This window comes from Rhea pennata, chromosome 20, assembly GCF_028389875.1.
Source record: "Rhea pennata isolate bPtePen1 chromosome 20, bPtePen1.pri, whole genome shotgun sequence".
Classification (NCBI taxonomy): Eukaryota; Metazoa; Chordata; class Aves; order Rheiformes; family Rheidae; genus Rhea; species Rhea pennata.
Window position 1 is genome coordinate 1,317,893 of NC_084682.1, and position 16,443 is coordinate 1,334,335.

Genomic DNA, 16,443 nt, shown 5'->3' on the forward strand with positions numbered 1-16,443 from the left:
AGGCTACTTGATTTTTGGTCAAAACATACTGTTTTCATGAAATGATCTGAAAATTATCAGTTAAATGCTATGCAAATAAAATAATTAATACTTACTTAGCATTTTCAGCTGCTTCGGGATGCTGTGCTACTTGTGCAAGACTGGGAATTTCTAAGAAAATTAAAAAAAAAAATCTGTGAGAAAGACTTTATACTTTACTCCCTTACAGATCTGAAGTTTTAACACTTAAAATAATGATTATTTGCTTATTATTCAGGAATTACAAAGTAAACTGAACTACAGACTATAGGATTTTATACCTTTATTCATTTAAAACTGTGCTTTATCTTTCACAGTACTTACATGTCTGTATATTGACCAAGCCTAATCTTCTTCCCATTCACTGACTTATCTGTAACATCTTGCAAAATCAGTCCTTGTCTATAATCTGCTTGTACCCCTTTAAATTGCCTTAGACAATCAGAAATATTTAAATCCTCACAGAACTGGGACATCATCTATGCTGCAGGTTATGTATTCCAACTTTATCTGGCGTGAGTGGTGTCATCAGTGTACAGGAAGTTCAGCTTGGGTTGCAAATCCACCCAAAATTCCAAGCAAGTGTTCTGTACCTTAAATTCTACATCACCAATTCTCAAGTGGGAAACAAACGGTTTCCAAAGATTCCTGAGCAGTGACTGAGAAAAGAGTTTGTACTGCCGATCCACCTATGTGACGCTTCTAAAAAGATCACACTTCTACTGGCAGCTTTTTTAGGCATTCACATTGAAAATCATGAACATTGCTGCTTTAAATGCATTTTCATATGGCTTCTAACTGTCTAAATGAATAGATTTGCATCATTCTTAAATCCCATAGGCAAGAATTTCAGTTTATATAGGTTAGCTCAGAATTCCTGAAATTTCCTGAATTAAAGAGTGGCCATTTGTACTAGCTAAGTAACATGAACCTCTAGAGGCAGGAAAACTAGTTTTTTAAAGGAAGAACATGGTCGTATATAGAATCCCATAGCAGAAATCTGCTGTTGCACAACTGAATGTTATTAGGAGTTTCATCCTAGTACATAAATCACACTACATTAGGAAAGAGAGGTCTGAATGGTTATAATTTATATGCTGAGATCAGGGAATGCTTGCTTTTAAATATATTTTTGTTTGAAAGCAGCACGCAGAAGTTAAAAATAGGTTTAGCAAATAAGCACAAGTTATACAAGTTACAAACAAGCAGCCTAAGCTGTTAGTAGAATTAAAACAATCAACTCACCTGGGAATATAAATTGTTGTCTATGCTGAATGTAGTAGGCAGCTTTTCCAAAAAAAAAAAAAAAAAAAGGTGTTGGGGGGGAAGGCGGGGAAAAAAAAAATCCAGAGGGAAAAAAAACAAGTTAGAGGGATCATCAGCAAGTGCCCACACGCATTTAATGAATTAGTCCCAACTCTGTGTTGGGAAACAGATTAGTAGATTATCAGCTTGCTTGAGGGGTGAATTTCAGCACATGCATTTTTGGAAGACTTAAGATGATACGCAACCATCAAATGAAAGTTATATTACTGATAAACAAACTGGTGGGAAAAACAATGCATTCAGACTTCAGTACATAGAGAACCCAGGGATGCTAAAAGGCAGATCCTCATTAAAGCATTTCTGATTCTTCAGTATTCTCCCTTGCCTCTGGTTTCAGCTATTCCAAAATAAGAGACTGAAGCTCATGAGCCATCTGCAAGCATTTTTTATTAGGCTTCACTGTTAAAATTCAGTGAAATAAAGTGATTTCAGTACAATTCTTATACTAAACTCAGGCACTAATTCTGCTTCATTTGAGGGAGATAAAATAGTGACTTTCACTCACAGATCAAAGGCTTGATGCAAACTACAGCTACGTCAAAGGCTGGATGTGCCAGCTGTGGAGCAGCATGTGATTTAATTTCCAGATAGAAAGAATTAAATTATTCTCATTATGTAAGTCTTTGCCCTTGTCAGGGATCTTTGCCTCCAACAGCTTGGGGCTGGTGATGTACCTTATCCCAGTTCTTTTCACATTTTGCTCTAGCAGCCAACTTGCTCATGATTTAAAGCCACTGGTGACCAAACACAGCAAGCAGCATGCACTTTGCACTACAATGAGAAAATGGAAGTGTATATAATTACAAAGGAGAAATTTGGAAGATCAGATCATTTAAGAAAGGTGCTAGCACTCCTAAGCTCTCTCCTGGACAGGTATCTTCTATCGTTGATACCACTTACAACTTTAAAATTTGTAAGAATAGACTCTCTTCTTTTACCAGATAACTGAATCACCTTCATATACATTGCATAAACTGCAACCAACTTTTCAGAAACCTACAACTACCTAGGAGGTCTTGATCAGCCTCTTCTTGTACAGAGGCCTTTCTGATGTCGGCAGTTCTCCTGAAAAGGATGGGTTTACCTGGGAAGTTAAACCGTCCATCCCTCTGGCCCATGGGAGATGGGTTTGGGGGAGGTGTTGCACTTGGAGGGTTGGAAGACTGAAAAGGTGCTGGGGAAGATGGTGTGGAAGAGGTTGTAGAAGAAGGGTTACTGCTGGAGTCCAGATGATTTATTGCTGGTGGATGCTCCTGCAAAGCAATTAAAGTCACTGATGAGTAAAGTTCTCCTCAACATTTATTGAGCAGAGAAAAGAAGGCTGTTGCTAGCCTGTTATAGCATACTTTTTCTAAGTGAGCAGGGGCTAGAACTGTGCATGACCTATTTTTTTACATGCAGAAAATGTCACATGTCAAAGTCTCTTTGCAAAGTGAAGGCTCGCAAGCCAGCGTGTTAGTAACAGTGGGGTTCTTGCTCCAACCAGCAAGGTACTGCTGGCCACCTGTCCTTATGGGAGCTCCTTAGTCACTTACAGACACAAGACTTGCTTCGGTCACCAAGTACCTTTTTAGTTAGTGCTTTGGGAAGAGTTCCAAACTGCGGCTCTGTTGGTCTGTCTACTGGGTTATTGATATCAGAAGGGACTGACTCTGTCCTCCTTATTTTTGTTACTGAAAAAACAGGTTAAGAGATGGAAAAAAAGTTTTAATCAGGCTTATTATTCTTATGGTACCATCAATTATACTGAAATACTAAGACTTTGTAGAAAGCTTACTGGGAAGGAAGGATATTCTACAAGCAGGTGCCTCTTTAGTGCATTTGTTATGACATTTTAACCTGAAAGAGAAAGATTACATGTTAAATAGCCAGTTGTTCATTCCCCAAAGGAAGAAGCCTAGCCTTCACTTGTTGTGCTTATGCTAATCTCAAAGAGAGTTCTGGAAAGCTCTGGGGCTCCACTGCAGGCCTGTGCATTCATGACAAGAATGCTACTGTGTATGTCACTAGGCTAAATAAAGACAGGTATGTATCTTAGCATCTGATATATTTTTAATACAGTTTCCTTTACTGATTCCTGTCATGAGACGGAAGATTGACAAAAATCTTAGTGCTATGGACAGACAATCCAGTTAGAGAATCAAAAATTAAAATCCTCACAGCTAGTTAGGTGTCAAACTCCCACTAAGAGAGTTGCCCATGACCAGGTAGAAGGCTTGTGGCAGGGAACTAAATTGGTTCCTCTGTATGTCAGGCTCCATTCTAAGTACAGGTCATGCCAACACATCCCAATGCCAGTTCAGGAGCTGACTGAAAAAATGATGGCACTGTTAAGAATGCATCACATCAAGAAATACATTTGGTACTGGGAAACTTTAATGAATCAATTGTAAAGTGTGCTCACCTGCAGTATTTACACTTCACCCCGAACATCATGCTTTTCTGACAGACTTGGCAAATCTGAGATAACCAAGACTTTGTAGAGAACCTAAGCAGAAGAAGGGGGGGGGGGAAATGATGTTAAATAGTATGTACAGAAAATGCAAAGTTTGTAGATAGCTACGAACACGCTATCCTTTTCTAAGGAGCGTAAGCAGTATTGTGGAAAGGGCTTCTCGCTTTTCTAATTAAGAGCGATTTGAAGAAGGCTGGCACCTACTCTGGCCTCCTGCTAGCTCCTCAGCTCTTGCAAGAGACCTGAAAGGTGTTCAGAGGTGATTCTGGCTATGGAGACTGGATATGCATGAATAAACATCTCTAGAAGGTCCTCAACACTGTAGATTAGCAAGATGCAGCAGATTACAGATCTGAAGCTTTATGCAGTCAAAGACACCTGAGTGATAGAGGATCTCTACACAAAACAAACTCAACCTGGAAGTGACCTTCACCTCGTGCAATAAGCAAGTGCTCTGAAAGGGAGCAGCCAGGACATACTCCAAGTGCAGATCCAGCCTGCACATGTGCTGCTGCTAATCAGTCATTGGTGTCCCTCTTCAGGGCAGAGGGACAAGTCATATTGTGCATGTTAAATGCACCTGAATGTTTCTGTATAACTGAAACACAATTTATGGTTGGTGTGTGTGTGTGTGTGTGTGTGTGTGTGTGTGTGTGTGTGTGTGTGTGTGTGTGTGTGTGTGTGTGTGTGTGTGTGTTGGGGAGGAATGGGGATTTAGCCAGTTGCAAGGACAAAAAAAATGAAATATATGCCCTTTCCCCACAGGGAGGAGTAGCTTCCCTTTTATCGGTATCAGTCAAAGTGTTTCAGGAAAGGCAGTGTTACACATCTGGGGGACTTAGTCCTATCACCCTGGACGTGACCGCCATACAAAACACTACTACTGCTGACAAACTAGTCATCACAGAATCCCAGTCAAATGGCTTTGTAAAAAAAAGGACTACAGGTGCTGGACTCATCAGTGGCAGGTTAAAAACAAATGAAGCTGAAATATGAAATTAAAGCTGAACTTCACAAATGAGGTACCCAGCCTAGCATCAAGCCCTTCCTGAGTCACCACTACTCCAAACAGCACAACAGGGTGCAGTCCTGGTCCAACCTGTTTGTTTCTTTTTGTGGCTCACAGCACATGCTGCTTACCTGTGTGTTACAGCTAAGCCAAAGTCTCTCCGTACCATTTGAGGGGATCCGTGGGAGAGTTCTGATGGAGAACAAAAGGATGTTTTAGGGAAGCTTTAGTAACAAGTGTGCTTACCAATCTAGACAGAAACAAAATGATCACTATTACAGCTCAGGACTAGTAGCTATTACACTGTTAGTAGCACAGCTGAGATTAGTTTGCCTTCCGCTGTAAAGCTACCAGATATTGCTCTTTTATTTGTTACAGAAGCCAAGTAAGATAAGATTTGGTGGTGGAACCAGAATCCACTCTTCTTTTTGTTAAATGATGTTCTTTTTGCTTTATGTTTATGGGTGACAGAAGGTCTACCCCTCTCAGAGATGCAGTCATTCCAAAAACAAAAAGCCTAACCAAACTTTAAACTGATGCTGCCCAATAGGTACTTCTATTTCTCAATCTGTTACTCTTCAAGGAAACTAAATGCAGTACTGAGACTTACTTTTAGAAAAAGAGTTAATTTTTGATAAATTAGATTTGCAAGTCAGAATAGCTCTAGCCATATATCTATGCAATAGTTTTAAAATCAGACTGAATGTGTGGCTGAGGAATCAGGAAAGAAGACTGCAGAAAAGAAGGTAAACTCTGTTGCTTCTCATCAAATATGATCAGATGCCCATTTAAGAGAGCAGATTTTAAAAGCTGGAAGTCAGACAATTGTTTACTCCAAGTTGGTTTATCACCAATACTATCACTCAGTTTTCAGGCAATGTCAATAGATTTCGAAGTATTTTTTAAGATGAGAACTGTATTATCTCTATTTTATAGACAGAGCCAGTGTGACCCAGAAGAATAGACACTTGTGTGGGACCACTTAGCAAGCCAATAAAAGCAGAAAAGGAGATCTAGACTCCAAATCTGTTCAGTGCCCCAGTAGTTCCTAAAAACCTCACATACTAAGATTCCGTTTCTGTATTAAATTTACAGCCATGCTGCAAATCTGGAAAACACCCAATCTGTAGGCACTAACACAGCTTCCAGGCTGGACAGTGTCACTATTTACAAAAGGCCTGTCCCTCTCTTTGACCATAGATGGCACCATTTCTTTTTTATCGTTATTCCAGTGAACTTTGTATGGCATCTGTGGTCTTTAGCATCTTCAAGTAGGCTGTAATATTGTTTTTCAAAGGAATATATTTGCATGAAATTGATCTAGTTTGACCATCCAAACCTACACTGATTTGATCATATTAACATCAGTTAAGACTGCTAAACCCTTACTGAAGAATTCTAATGAATTTAAGAGAAAAAATAGAATTGAATGGGACTTCATTTTCGTTTGAATTCTTTATGCCTTTTTTATTTATTACATAAATTATATCACTCTCCATAGAGAAATGTTCAGGTTTCTCCTTCCATTTTCATTTTACTTTTTTTCTTTATACTTTTTCATTTTTCCAAGTAATTCCCGAGATTTTTGTTATAAAGGGCATTAAATATACATGTAGTGTATAATGTCCTTACAGTTTTTTATACTTAAGAGGAAGGTGAGAAGCTTTCAGTAAGCCCATAGCTCTTCACGTTAGCTTCAGAGTTACATGTTCTGTGTCTGAGATGGACACACATAATCATATTAGGAGAGCTAAAATACTAATACTAATATGAGTCTATTACCTTGATAAAAGCACAAGTCTTAGTCCTGCAAGCCCTTAAATATATGAATAGTCTCATTTAAGCACATGCTGAACTGTTTCTCAAAAGAGTGCATGCAACCATCTGACTTCATCATGCCAAAAAACTTAGCATCGCATATCCAAAGAACTGAAGTTACAGTATTTCTAGTACTAAGAGATACAAACAGCTGTCTGACATCATAGACAATCAATTACAACCAAAACCAAAACCTTGCTCTAATCCTTAAAATATCTGTATTCCTTTTTGTTGCTTTAGTCATCTGAAGAAGTACCAGGTCAAACAAGGACCTTGTAAGGATCCTGCAGCTTTCCAACAGGCCAAGCTCCTGTTAAAGTAAACAGGAGCCCTGTTGAGGACCTCCCAAAGTTGCAGAGAAGATGATCACACTGCAGATGATTGACAAGGATGGGTTCCTCCCTCTCAGGCAATGAAATGAAGACAGCCCTGTAAAAATCTCTTACCGAACCTAGAGGACAGAAAAAAAAATTTTTTTTAGACATTCATATTCATGTGACAGGATACAGACTTTGTTAGAACAGAAACTCTTTCCTGCAGCTTTTGATGTCAGATTTACAAACATCTCTGTTTTTGCACAGGCTCCTGAAGTCACTATAGAGCCAGTATTTCTCTACCTACAAACACTAGACTTTGCTAGGTAGCGCTCCAGCCTGTGAGTGGAGCATACAAGATAACACAAGAATTCTGGCTTGCAGACTAGAACTGTTAATGGAGCTGAGAACCCCAGTCTGCTGGAAGGCTCCACAAAAGCATCTGAATCAAGGAAGTGCTATATTTTGCCCTTTCTAACAAACTCATTCAGTAGGAGCTGGATCACAGCAGGACCAGGTCTTTACCACTGAATTTCAGAACAAAGATTTGTTGGCCACAGGTCTTTTCAGTTCAAGGTCACCCTTTTTACTCATTCCTAAATGGAAACTCCTTACTTGCTGCATTTAGAGGTCTAGCAGTTTGCAGGGTTTAGTACATACTTCATATGTATTCACAGTGTGAAACAATAACGTACCGCTTACAGGGCGACACATTTATAATGAACTCTTTCACGTTCATCAGCAAGCAGTGCAGTACTGCAGCATCAAAATTACAGCCCTTTGTTGTTAACGTTCACACCCAAAATCTCAACTCCATTCTGAACTGCGCTAGTTTCCTTTATGTATAACAATGTAATTTTTGCAAAGAGGTCCTAATCAACACGCTCTTTGAACACTTCTAGGAGGTCAGAGAGTTAGTTAAGATACAATGGTCTTGTGCCAGCTACAGAATTTGGATGCTGATCTAAGTTTCTGCATTGTTTACGGAAAGCCAGGATCTGCGGAAGGCAGATCTCTCCCAGTTCCACTTGTTACTTAGATGTTAGATTAATACCTTTCAGCCCATATTCCCCCAAAAAGCGTATCTCAAAACCTGCATCAGTCCAAACAAAGATAAAGCCTGAGACTATTTGTCTTCTTACGGAGGTGAAGTTGTCTATACCATAATAAATGATGGCCGTTTTAAAGCTCATGCTAGCAGCTAAAATACGTCTTAAGATAAAAAGAAAAAAAAGTAACAGCCACTTGAACAGTGATAAACACGAAAGGATAGAAGAGAACTGTTGTAGGTGAAACTGATTACTAACCACTCAAGGAAAAGTTGGTCAGAGCCCTTTACTAACAGCAACTATCCCAGCCTCCCCAGCAGGTGCAATCTTTAATAAAGTAGACACTCTTAACAAGGAGGCTTTGTGGCTATTCTAGAACATCGTGCTGATACAGGTTCTTAGACTACAGTGAAACCATGACCAGGCAACTAGACACTGGCTCTTTTACATGGCATCAAAACTGGAGCATTGAATACCCTTTCATACGAACACAGCCCACCAATCCCCATAGGGAAGGAGAAAGTGTCATGCTTACTTTATTGGAGGAATTTCATCTATCCTGTTTCCCAACTGTGATTCATGGGACTTGCTCCTTGTGAGGGTTGGAAAATTAGGTAGCAGCTGAAAAACCTTCCGGCAAGGGGGAGGAGGAGTCCGTGGTGGCTTCAACTTATGTCGTCTCTTGGCTTGAGGAGTGGTTGGTGGAGTGATGGTGATGCTATGAGGAGTCCTTGGTGTTAACCTTCCACTGTGTGCAGGGAAGGCAAAAGGGTCCAGGAGGTTATCTGCATAGACAGAGGGTCCGTGATTCGAAGTAAGAGAATCTGAAGATGGGACTGTGGATACTGATGCAGAACGTGCCTGCTGGCTGGTACCCTTGGGAAGGTGCAATGCAGTGGGAGTCCACGTGGGTGCAGAGGAGCAGGGGGGTTCTGTCGGGTTTGTAGAGCTGCTCTCTCGGCTTGCCTCTGGTAGATTCATCAGCACATCGTCTTTTAACTCCCCCCCTGTTCACAACCATAGCAGTGTTAGTGAAAACGGCCACCATATACAAACACACCCCATGATGCAGTTTTAGGCCGTGAAGTGGGTTTTTTCTCTCCTTTGCACCAAGCAAAGCAATTGTTTCTCCTCCTCTAGAACCCTTTTAAAACATTAGTGAAAGTTACCTTTAAAATGAGGGCAGTAACTACTCTTCTTCCCGATCTGTAGCCATGTATTTTAAAAGCTAAAATCAGGTCTTACATTCTATAATGGTTTGAGTTTTACCAGATTGGGCTCTATTGACAAATATGGAATATACTTAAGTGCACAAAACAGGCACCTACATCCTACTACAAGCCTATGTGGTTTTGCTGCCAACTGGTTTAGACAAATCTGTCACTCTCTCTATTTTTAGAATGGTCCTCGGTCAGGAGGGGGAATTTTATTTTACTAGCCAACTGAACTCCTAAATACTACCTTATGGAACTAAGAAAGGTCATGGAATTGGGTGGGGTGGGGGGAGGGGGGAGAAGAAGGGTGTCTAGAAGTTCTCAGGCACTGATTTGTGCACTTCTCTCTCTGACATGTAACTGCTGCCTAGAACTTACCCGATGCTTGAGTACTGGGGCACTGCTGTTCAATTAGAGACAGCAGCAGTGCTCAGCACAAAATCGCTATGTTTGTTCAGACAGTTTTAATTGGAGCTTTACCAGGGAGAGGCAGCTGGACAAAAAGATCACTAGATCACTGTGGGAGCCCAGCATTGCTCTCTACAATGCTTATCACTGTAGTTCAGAATGGTCCTGTAGAGCTGGCACAACAATTCTGGGTTTAAAAGGGGAAAACAAGTACAGATGCCTGCAGACAGTAGAGTAGGAATGCACAGATTATTGGAATAATCTCAGAGGCATAACTCAGCAGAATAACTTTTTGGCTTAATTTTAAGTATGTACTTAATCACTTAAAAAAAACAAGGTGACACATCAAGGCTTCAGGCCCTGAAGTCATATTGACAGTCAGTAGTTGAACGTACACCTAGTTTTAAAAATAGTGATCAGACCTCTAAAAACACAAAACATTTTTTTTAAAGGAAAGGAGACAAACAATAATATATTTACTTAAATTTGAGTCAGATGCAGTTTCCTTGTAATAAGTGAATGGCATGCCTCCTGAACAATGGCTGGTTTTGCCACAGTACCCCTGGAAAATATTTGACAGGCCAAAACAGAAAGATTACAAAAAGGAAATATGAAATTGAGCTGTTTTGCTGGCTTTTCCATTAACTAGTCTTTATGATTTGGTGATGATATGAACTGTTATAATACCAACAGAAAACATTACCTTTCAGTAACAGATTGGTAACTTCTACAAAGAAAGATCCAATGCACATTAATGCCAGCATGTTGTGAGAAACACTCTCATACAAGCAGAATTTACAGTACATTTGAAAACAGCCTGGGAAGGAGGATAGGGATGATGGTGAAACAGCATTCTGAGAGTCTAGAGTTTATCTTCTAAAATAACTTGTTCAGATCCACATGCATGCTGAACATGCACATTTCTAATTACACAATCCTCTTTCTACAATTTCAAGGTAAATCGGGGTAATTTCTAGCTCTTATATCTGCTATTAGTATTTGTCTAATGATGCTATTGATTCTAGCAGCGTGTAGAAAAAATAGCAGGTGGCAAATTGTTTTAAACAGGAGTGAATCAACTGGCATGCTACAAGCTATGCAGTGCTAAAGGGTTGTTAGTGGAATGTTTTGTCCTTCCAAGGCATAAAGATGAACAATACTCAGACTTCTGAGTCAGGGAAAACAGAATTACACCTTCTCTCTGGGTTGGCAATATTTGGGGAAGAGATTATGAGAAATCAGGTTCCATTCATTAGGGCAAGGGTGTACTGAATGCAGAGTAGTAACTGGAGCATCAGACCCAATTCTTAACATGGAATAAAGAGTAACTCTTTTGAGCTGGAGGGAATATTTCTGTATATAGTTATTACCAGAGCTAAACGTGTTGTCAAAACCAGATCCTATCCACAGCTCTATGTGTGTCTGATCACTGCAACTTCATGTATATCTAGGAGTCATAACCTAATATGGGTTACAGAATGTATTTAATGATAATTTTCAGAGGTTTTTGCAGATTCTGTCATATGAAAGGAAACAGGATAGGTGCTGAGTTACTGAAAAGTGAATCCCATAGAACAAGGCAATTGGTACCTGATTCAGTCACCTTCCTTAAGCAGCTCAGTGCCCCATTGAGTCTGGAGCACTCATCATCTCTGGCACCACATCTCTTCATGGTTTCCTTTACCTTTGACTCATTCATTTCTAGTAAGGCATCTAAGGTTAGCTCCTCTGGTATTCTCTGCAGAAAAGAAAAGATGATGCATAGTTATATATACACACACATACATATCTATAAATATATATATACATACACATATATACACATACATACTATATATATGTATATATAAAACCACTGCCATTTATTGTTCTGATGTATTTTAAGTAGTGCCACTGTCTTACTGCCTAGTCTGACTCATGATTTACTCATTTTGATAGTGCCTCTCTCTTAAGGGTCACTAGGTTAGTCGTGACCGTGCAGCAGACGACAGCAGGGCTTAACAGCTGCTCTTGCCTCTCTACACCATGGGAGAGCAGGTGTACACTGGAATGTGCTCTGTACCACAAGCATGTTATGGTCGCTCCCCACCACTAAGTTATGATTAGTTGTGATTGAAGTGGAAAGCTTTACATACAGTATTTTTTGAAAAGTTACTAATGCAAGTTTAACTTTTTCATTAAAAATAACAATCGCAAAACAAAACTGGTAAGAAAACAGAAGTCAGATAAAGAGTTAGATTTTCAGTAAAGAAATGAAAAGTAAAAACAGTAAGGGAAATGGCTTCTTTCATTGAAAAAATTAAATGTTTTGACACAGAGTTTCCTCCTTGAGCAATTTTTTCTCCGCTAGAGAACCAGCCTTACCCATATCTTGCTTGAAAAGATGTTTGTGCAGAACTCTATGTACTACTTCATATGCCAGAGTCCCAAAAATAAGGTTTAAGTCAGGCAGACACAAAGGATACAGGAGACGAAAAAGCATGAAATGATCTGGTATTTCTAGATACAGAGTTGAGCTGTGTTGCCTCCCTCCTCCCCCATTCAAATGTTTCCAGTACAAGTGTGCAGCAATTGTGGTTCATAAACAAAACCAGGATACCCAGGAATTTCCCTGAAAGTTTTGCCTAAACAAACCTCACTGCTGCCTACTCTTGCAATGAGATCACAAATTTCACAATATTTGGCCTCTTTCCTGAAGTTCCAACTCCCGGAATCATAGTATGTAATACAAGTTTTTAGGCTTTTAATTAAAAGGGGAAATATTGTCTCACTGGCAATAAGAAGTTTGAAATCCTACAGATACTTAGAACTCCCTTCAAACTCTAAAAGGCTATACATCAAATTTGAATGAGTGCCGCTGAATGTCCTTTAAAGATTACATCTTTCTTAATACAACTGATGCCTTTGAGACCTGGCTCATAACTTTTAATTTCAGCTGTGACTGTGCTACAGACAGACACCCAACCTTTGGAGTTTTGCATGAGGTAATACAGAGTAATCACACAGTTTCCATTTTAAGTGACTGTTATCATGGAGCAAAGAAAAATAATAAAGCAAGAAAGGCCCAGAATAAAGTGTAAGAAATGCATCCTGTATCTTCGGTCACATGTCTTGTCTGGATGAAACACAAAATGCAGCTGACTCAGGAGGGCAAGAATTTACAGGCTCAGTAAACATAAAGTAGTTCCGTAGAGCCAGAGTTCAGAAGTTGTCAAAAATTTTTCTTTTTCTTTTATAATCGACATTAGTGGAATAATACTGGTACAGACAACTTTCCTGTACATCTGCACTTCCAAGATGCAAGAATAACCAAATCCCCCCAAGAAACCTTGTACTTGAATTACTTCCACTTGGATAAAAAGCAGGAAGCACTAAGCTTCCAGTGAGAAAACAGTGTGAATTCTGCTTTCCTGAGATTCCTAACCTGGTATTACATACTCCAAAAGGCCAAAGAGAAATCCAGGAGTTCAGAATATCTGAACTGGAACTAGAATAATTTTATTCAAATAGAAATATTCTCTGAGAATAGAAGTAAGTCTGGTTCCTAAAATGAAGAGATGAATCAAAACTGATTTGGTTGCTTTCATACAGGTAACTTGATCTCAAACATTCTGAAATGCTCAATAGTTACATTGAGTACACATAACTAAATTGTATTGTAATTTAGTAGTGGTCTACCAAAGTGATTGAGGGATAGAAATAACGTACCCTAATTCAGGCATCTCAGTGTTAAACACCTAAGTTTGAGCTAATCATCCTAAAATCCATAGCTGAAATTTTCCAGCATGAAGACAGCTCGCAAAAAGCCTCAATCAAAACTGGGCTGATAACAGCCAAGTTAAGCCAAATCTATCTTAGAGGTAGTTCTTTCCTCGCCACGCTCTGAATTCTTCTCCAGTGCACACAGACTAGCAGTTCACAGAGGCATCTTTGTTCAGCAGCATCACAAGGGCAGCGCTAAGATGCAAGTCCGCTTCAGAAGTCAACAGTCAAAACAGCTGTGGGACGAGCAAAGTGACACCACAGTGCAGAAGTGTACACTGGGTTAGCCAGTGTTCACAGGGGTACGGAGTCAGCCACTGACATCCTTCTACTGCCTGCCCCGACCCACCTCCCAAAACGGTTGTTATAGCACAAAACAGAAGAGGGCCTGCTAAACCACCGCTGGTGCCCTTGTGCTCTGAAGCATGGACATTTATGCTTCCTTTAAGCATATGGGAGAGCCAATGTTTTTTACAAAAACATTTTCAAATGTTTTTTGAAACATTTACAGAATGTTTCAAAACAAGAAAAATCCCATTTCATGTAGGTGTTGCTTTTATAGTTTTATAACAACCCGGATTGCAACTATGTCACTCTTGAATTATCTTGAAACATTTCCCCACCACCACTCTACTCCAAGAAAACAACCCGGATTACTGAGCCACTGCTCTAGGTAACACTGTCATTCCAGATCCCAGTATCGCAACAACTTCCTTATCCTTTGCACAACACAAGTGTAACTGGTAACCTATTAGAGCTATTAGAAAGTGAGTCAGTCAAGTGAAAGATACTGCGGTTCCCTTGGCAAGTAACACACCTCAGCCCCAGCCAGTGCCATCCACCCAGGCTTAAATGGTGAGCACCAGCAGCTGGACTGCAGGGGCACCTGGGATGGGCTGCTACAGCACAGCTGGGGATTTGGTTTCTTTACTGCCTTCTCTGTGGCAGGGTCCAGAACAGCCAGGTCCCACTGATCTACAGCATTAATGCTTCAGGTCAAGATTGATACAGGGGATATCCCGACTTGGCATCAACCAGTATTTGGGCTGGCAGAAAAGTCAGCCACAATGCTTTGCAGAGGCAGGTGTGGTATCAGATACTGAAAAAGGTTCTGTCAGTGCAGCTTAAAAATCACAGGATAGTCAGTAAACCAAATCCTAATAAAATATTTTTTTCTTGAAAATGCAGAGATCAGGAAAAAAAAAAGAAATCAGTTTGCTCTGCAAGTGTGTCTACTAAAGTAGCTAAGATACAGTTAGGTTCTATCTGCTCACCTTTTTACAAGAAAGGCAAAGTACAGCAGTTACCTAGTAGAATAAAATATTAGGCCTTCATACTGGAAAAAAAAAAAAAAAAAAAAAAAAAAAAAAAAAAAAAGACGATATAGTGAGTGTGTGCTTCAAGCTGCATCAATTTTATGGACTATTTTAACTTGCCCTAAGTTAGCTCTCCAGGTTTGACTAGTATAGACAAGGCTTAACCAGGGAATTCTCACTCCCTACTGGAAGGGATATATGGAGCGGCATACAGACTTAACTCCAGACTGTAACAGCAGACAGATCAGCACACCCAAGGGACAATTCACAAGCACAAGATTCTTGCACTCATAACCAGTGCAGATGCCTGAGAATGACCAGGGGGCAATAGTCACGGAGCAGGGCTGGGCCTTGCTCAGGAGCGTTCAGAGCTTCACAGGCCTTTCTCGCATTCCCAGAGGTGAGCACAGGCTTGCATTTTCCTGAGAGAATTTAGCTCTCATCCTCATCCCACGGCAACCTGACGGTTAAATGGTTAAACTCCAGGATTATCTGTTCTTGTAAGTCTGAAAGTATTAAGTGCTTTTCTGAGTTTTCTTTTCTTTCTTTTTTCTTTCTTTCTTTTTTTTTTTTTTAAGTTCAAACCCATGTAACCATAAATCCCTGACTTTCATTTTAATTCAAGCCTTCCTTATTGCAGAGAAAGACATTGAAAACAGTTAAAAAAAAGAAATCCAAACTAGTGAGCTTTTTAGAAGTGTCAGGACATTTTTTTCCTTAAGTCTCATTAATTTGCCAGACAATTCTACGGGTTTCACTTCCTTTAAGCAGGTCTGTTTGTTACCGAACCCAGTGTGTGGCCTGCTATGAAAGGCTTTAATGGCTCGCACCAGCCATAGCTGAATAGCGAAGGGCAGCCCCGGTTCTTGAGTGCTAACTTTGCTCTGCATCGCTTGCACACAGACACGCACCCTGACGAAGGGTCCAACCTGCTGCTGGCTTGCCTCCCTCCTGGACCTGCACAGAACATCCAATCCCAATCTACTCTTTCACTCAATAGTTTAATTTTAGAAAGATGGAATAGCAAGTTGTAGGGAAGTATAAGTACAGAAAAGGAGATTATATTTAAACAATCCCAGTGACCTTGAGCTGGAAGAGCTCAGACTTTCTGAACCTGCTGCCAGCCCCTATGACACGCGACAAAAGAAATAAGCTGCTGAAGAAGGGGAAGGAGGGGAAGTAAGAGGCTTTCTTTAAACTGCCACTCAAGTGCAGCACATATGTGGTGGCTTAATATAAAATTGCTCAACCTGATCTCTGCAAGCCTGGCTTGATACAATTTATCTCTGTATTAGACCCTGGCCAATGCGATAATGATGAGGGTCACTAGTTTAAGACAGTTCTTTAAACTGTCTCGGTTGTGGCTGGTGCTCTTACTCAGCTGCTGCCCTGAGAAGAACATTCCCTGCAAACTTCCCTGCCTGTGGCCATCTCAGAGGACCATGTGGAGGGCTCCAACCTGCTCAGTGGGCTGCAATTCTGGGCTCTTGCAAGGCAGTTACTCCCAATCTTCAGCACTGATGGTGAGAAATATGGGTCCAACAGACCTCTCTCTACCTGCTTCTCCTTGAGTGCTGTGGCTTTAAAATAATGCAGCTTACAGACTTGCAACACGGCCAAGCTAAGTACCATCTCCCTGGGTACACCTTGCCTTAACTACAGAATCATGTGGTAGGGACCAAGATATTCAGATACTACAGCAACAACAAGGACTTGGAGGTGGGGGGAAGTAGCTGCTGAAATACTGAAAGTTT

The 16,443-nt window shown here is 40.3% G+C and overlaps 1 protein-coding gene across 4 annotated transcripts in view; it reads right to left on the minus strand.

Annotated features, from left to right (window-relative positions):
• Positions 1–16,443, minus strand: part of KSR1 (kinase suppressor of ras 1) — a 74,988-nt gene that overhangs the window by 12,560 nt on the left and 45,985 nt on the right. Inside the window, exons 3-12 of one of the 4 annotated variants that reach the window (XM_062592631.1) lie at positions 11,202–11,349; positions 8,525–8,996; positions 7,073–7,077; positions 4,940–5,000; positions 3,749–3,832; positions 3,122–3,183; positions 2,911–3,017; positions 2,429–2,597; positions 1,264–1,305; positions 96–150 (exon numbers count right to left, since the gene is read on the minus strand). In XM_062592631.1, the coding sequence (XP_062448615.1) occupies positions 96–150; positions 1,264–1,305; positions 2,429–2,597; positions 2,911–3,017; positions 3,122–3,183; positions 3,749–3,832; positions 4,940–5,000; positions 7,073–7,077; positions 8,525–8,996; positions 11,202–11,349 (1,205 nt within the window). Of the gene's footprint in view, positions 1–95; positions 151–1,263; positions 1,306–2,428; positions 2,598–2,910; positions 3,018–3,121; positions 3,184–3,748; positions 3,833–4,939; positions 5,001–7,072; positions 7,078–8,524; positions 8,997–11,201; positions 11,350–16,443 lie in introns of those variants that run through there. The other 3 variants (XM_062592632.1, XM_062592629.1, XM_062592630.1) reach the window with 3 other exon arrangements.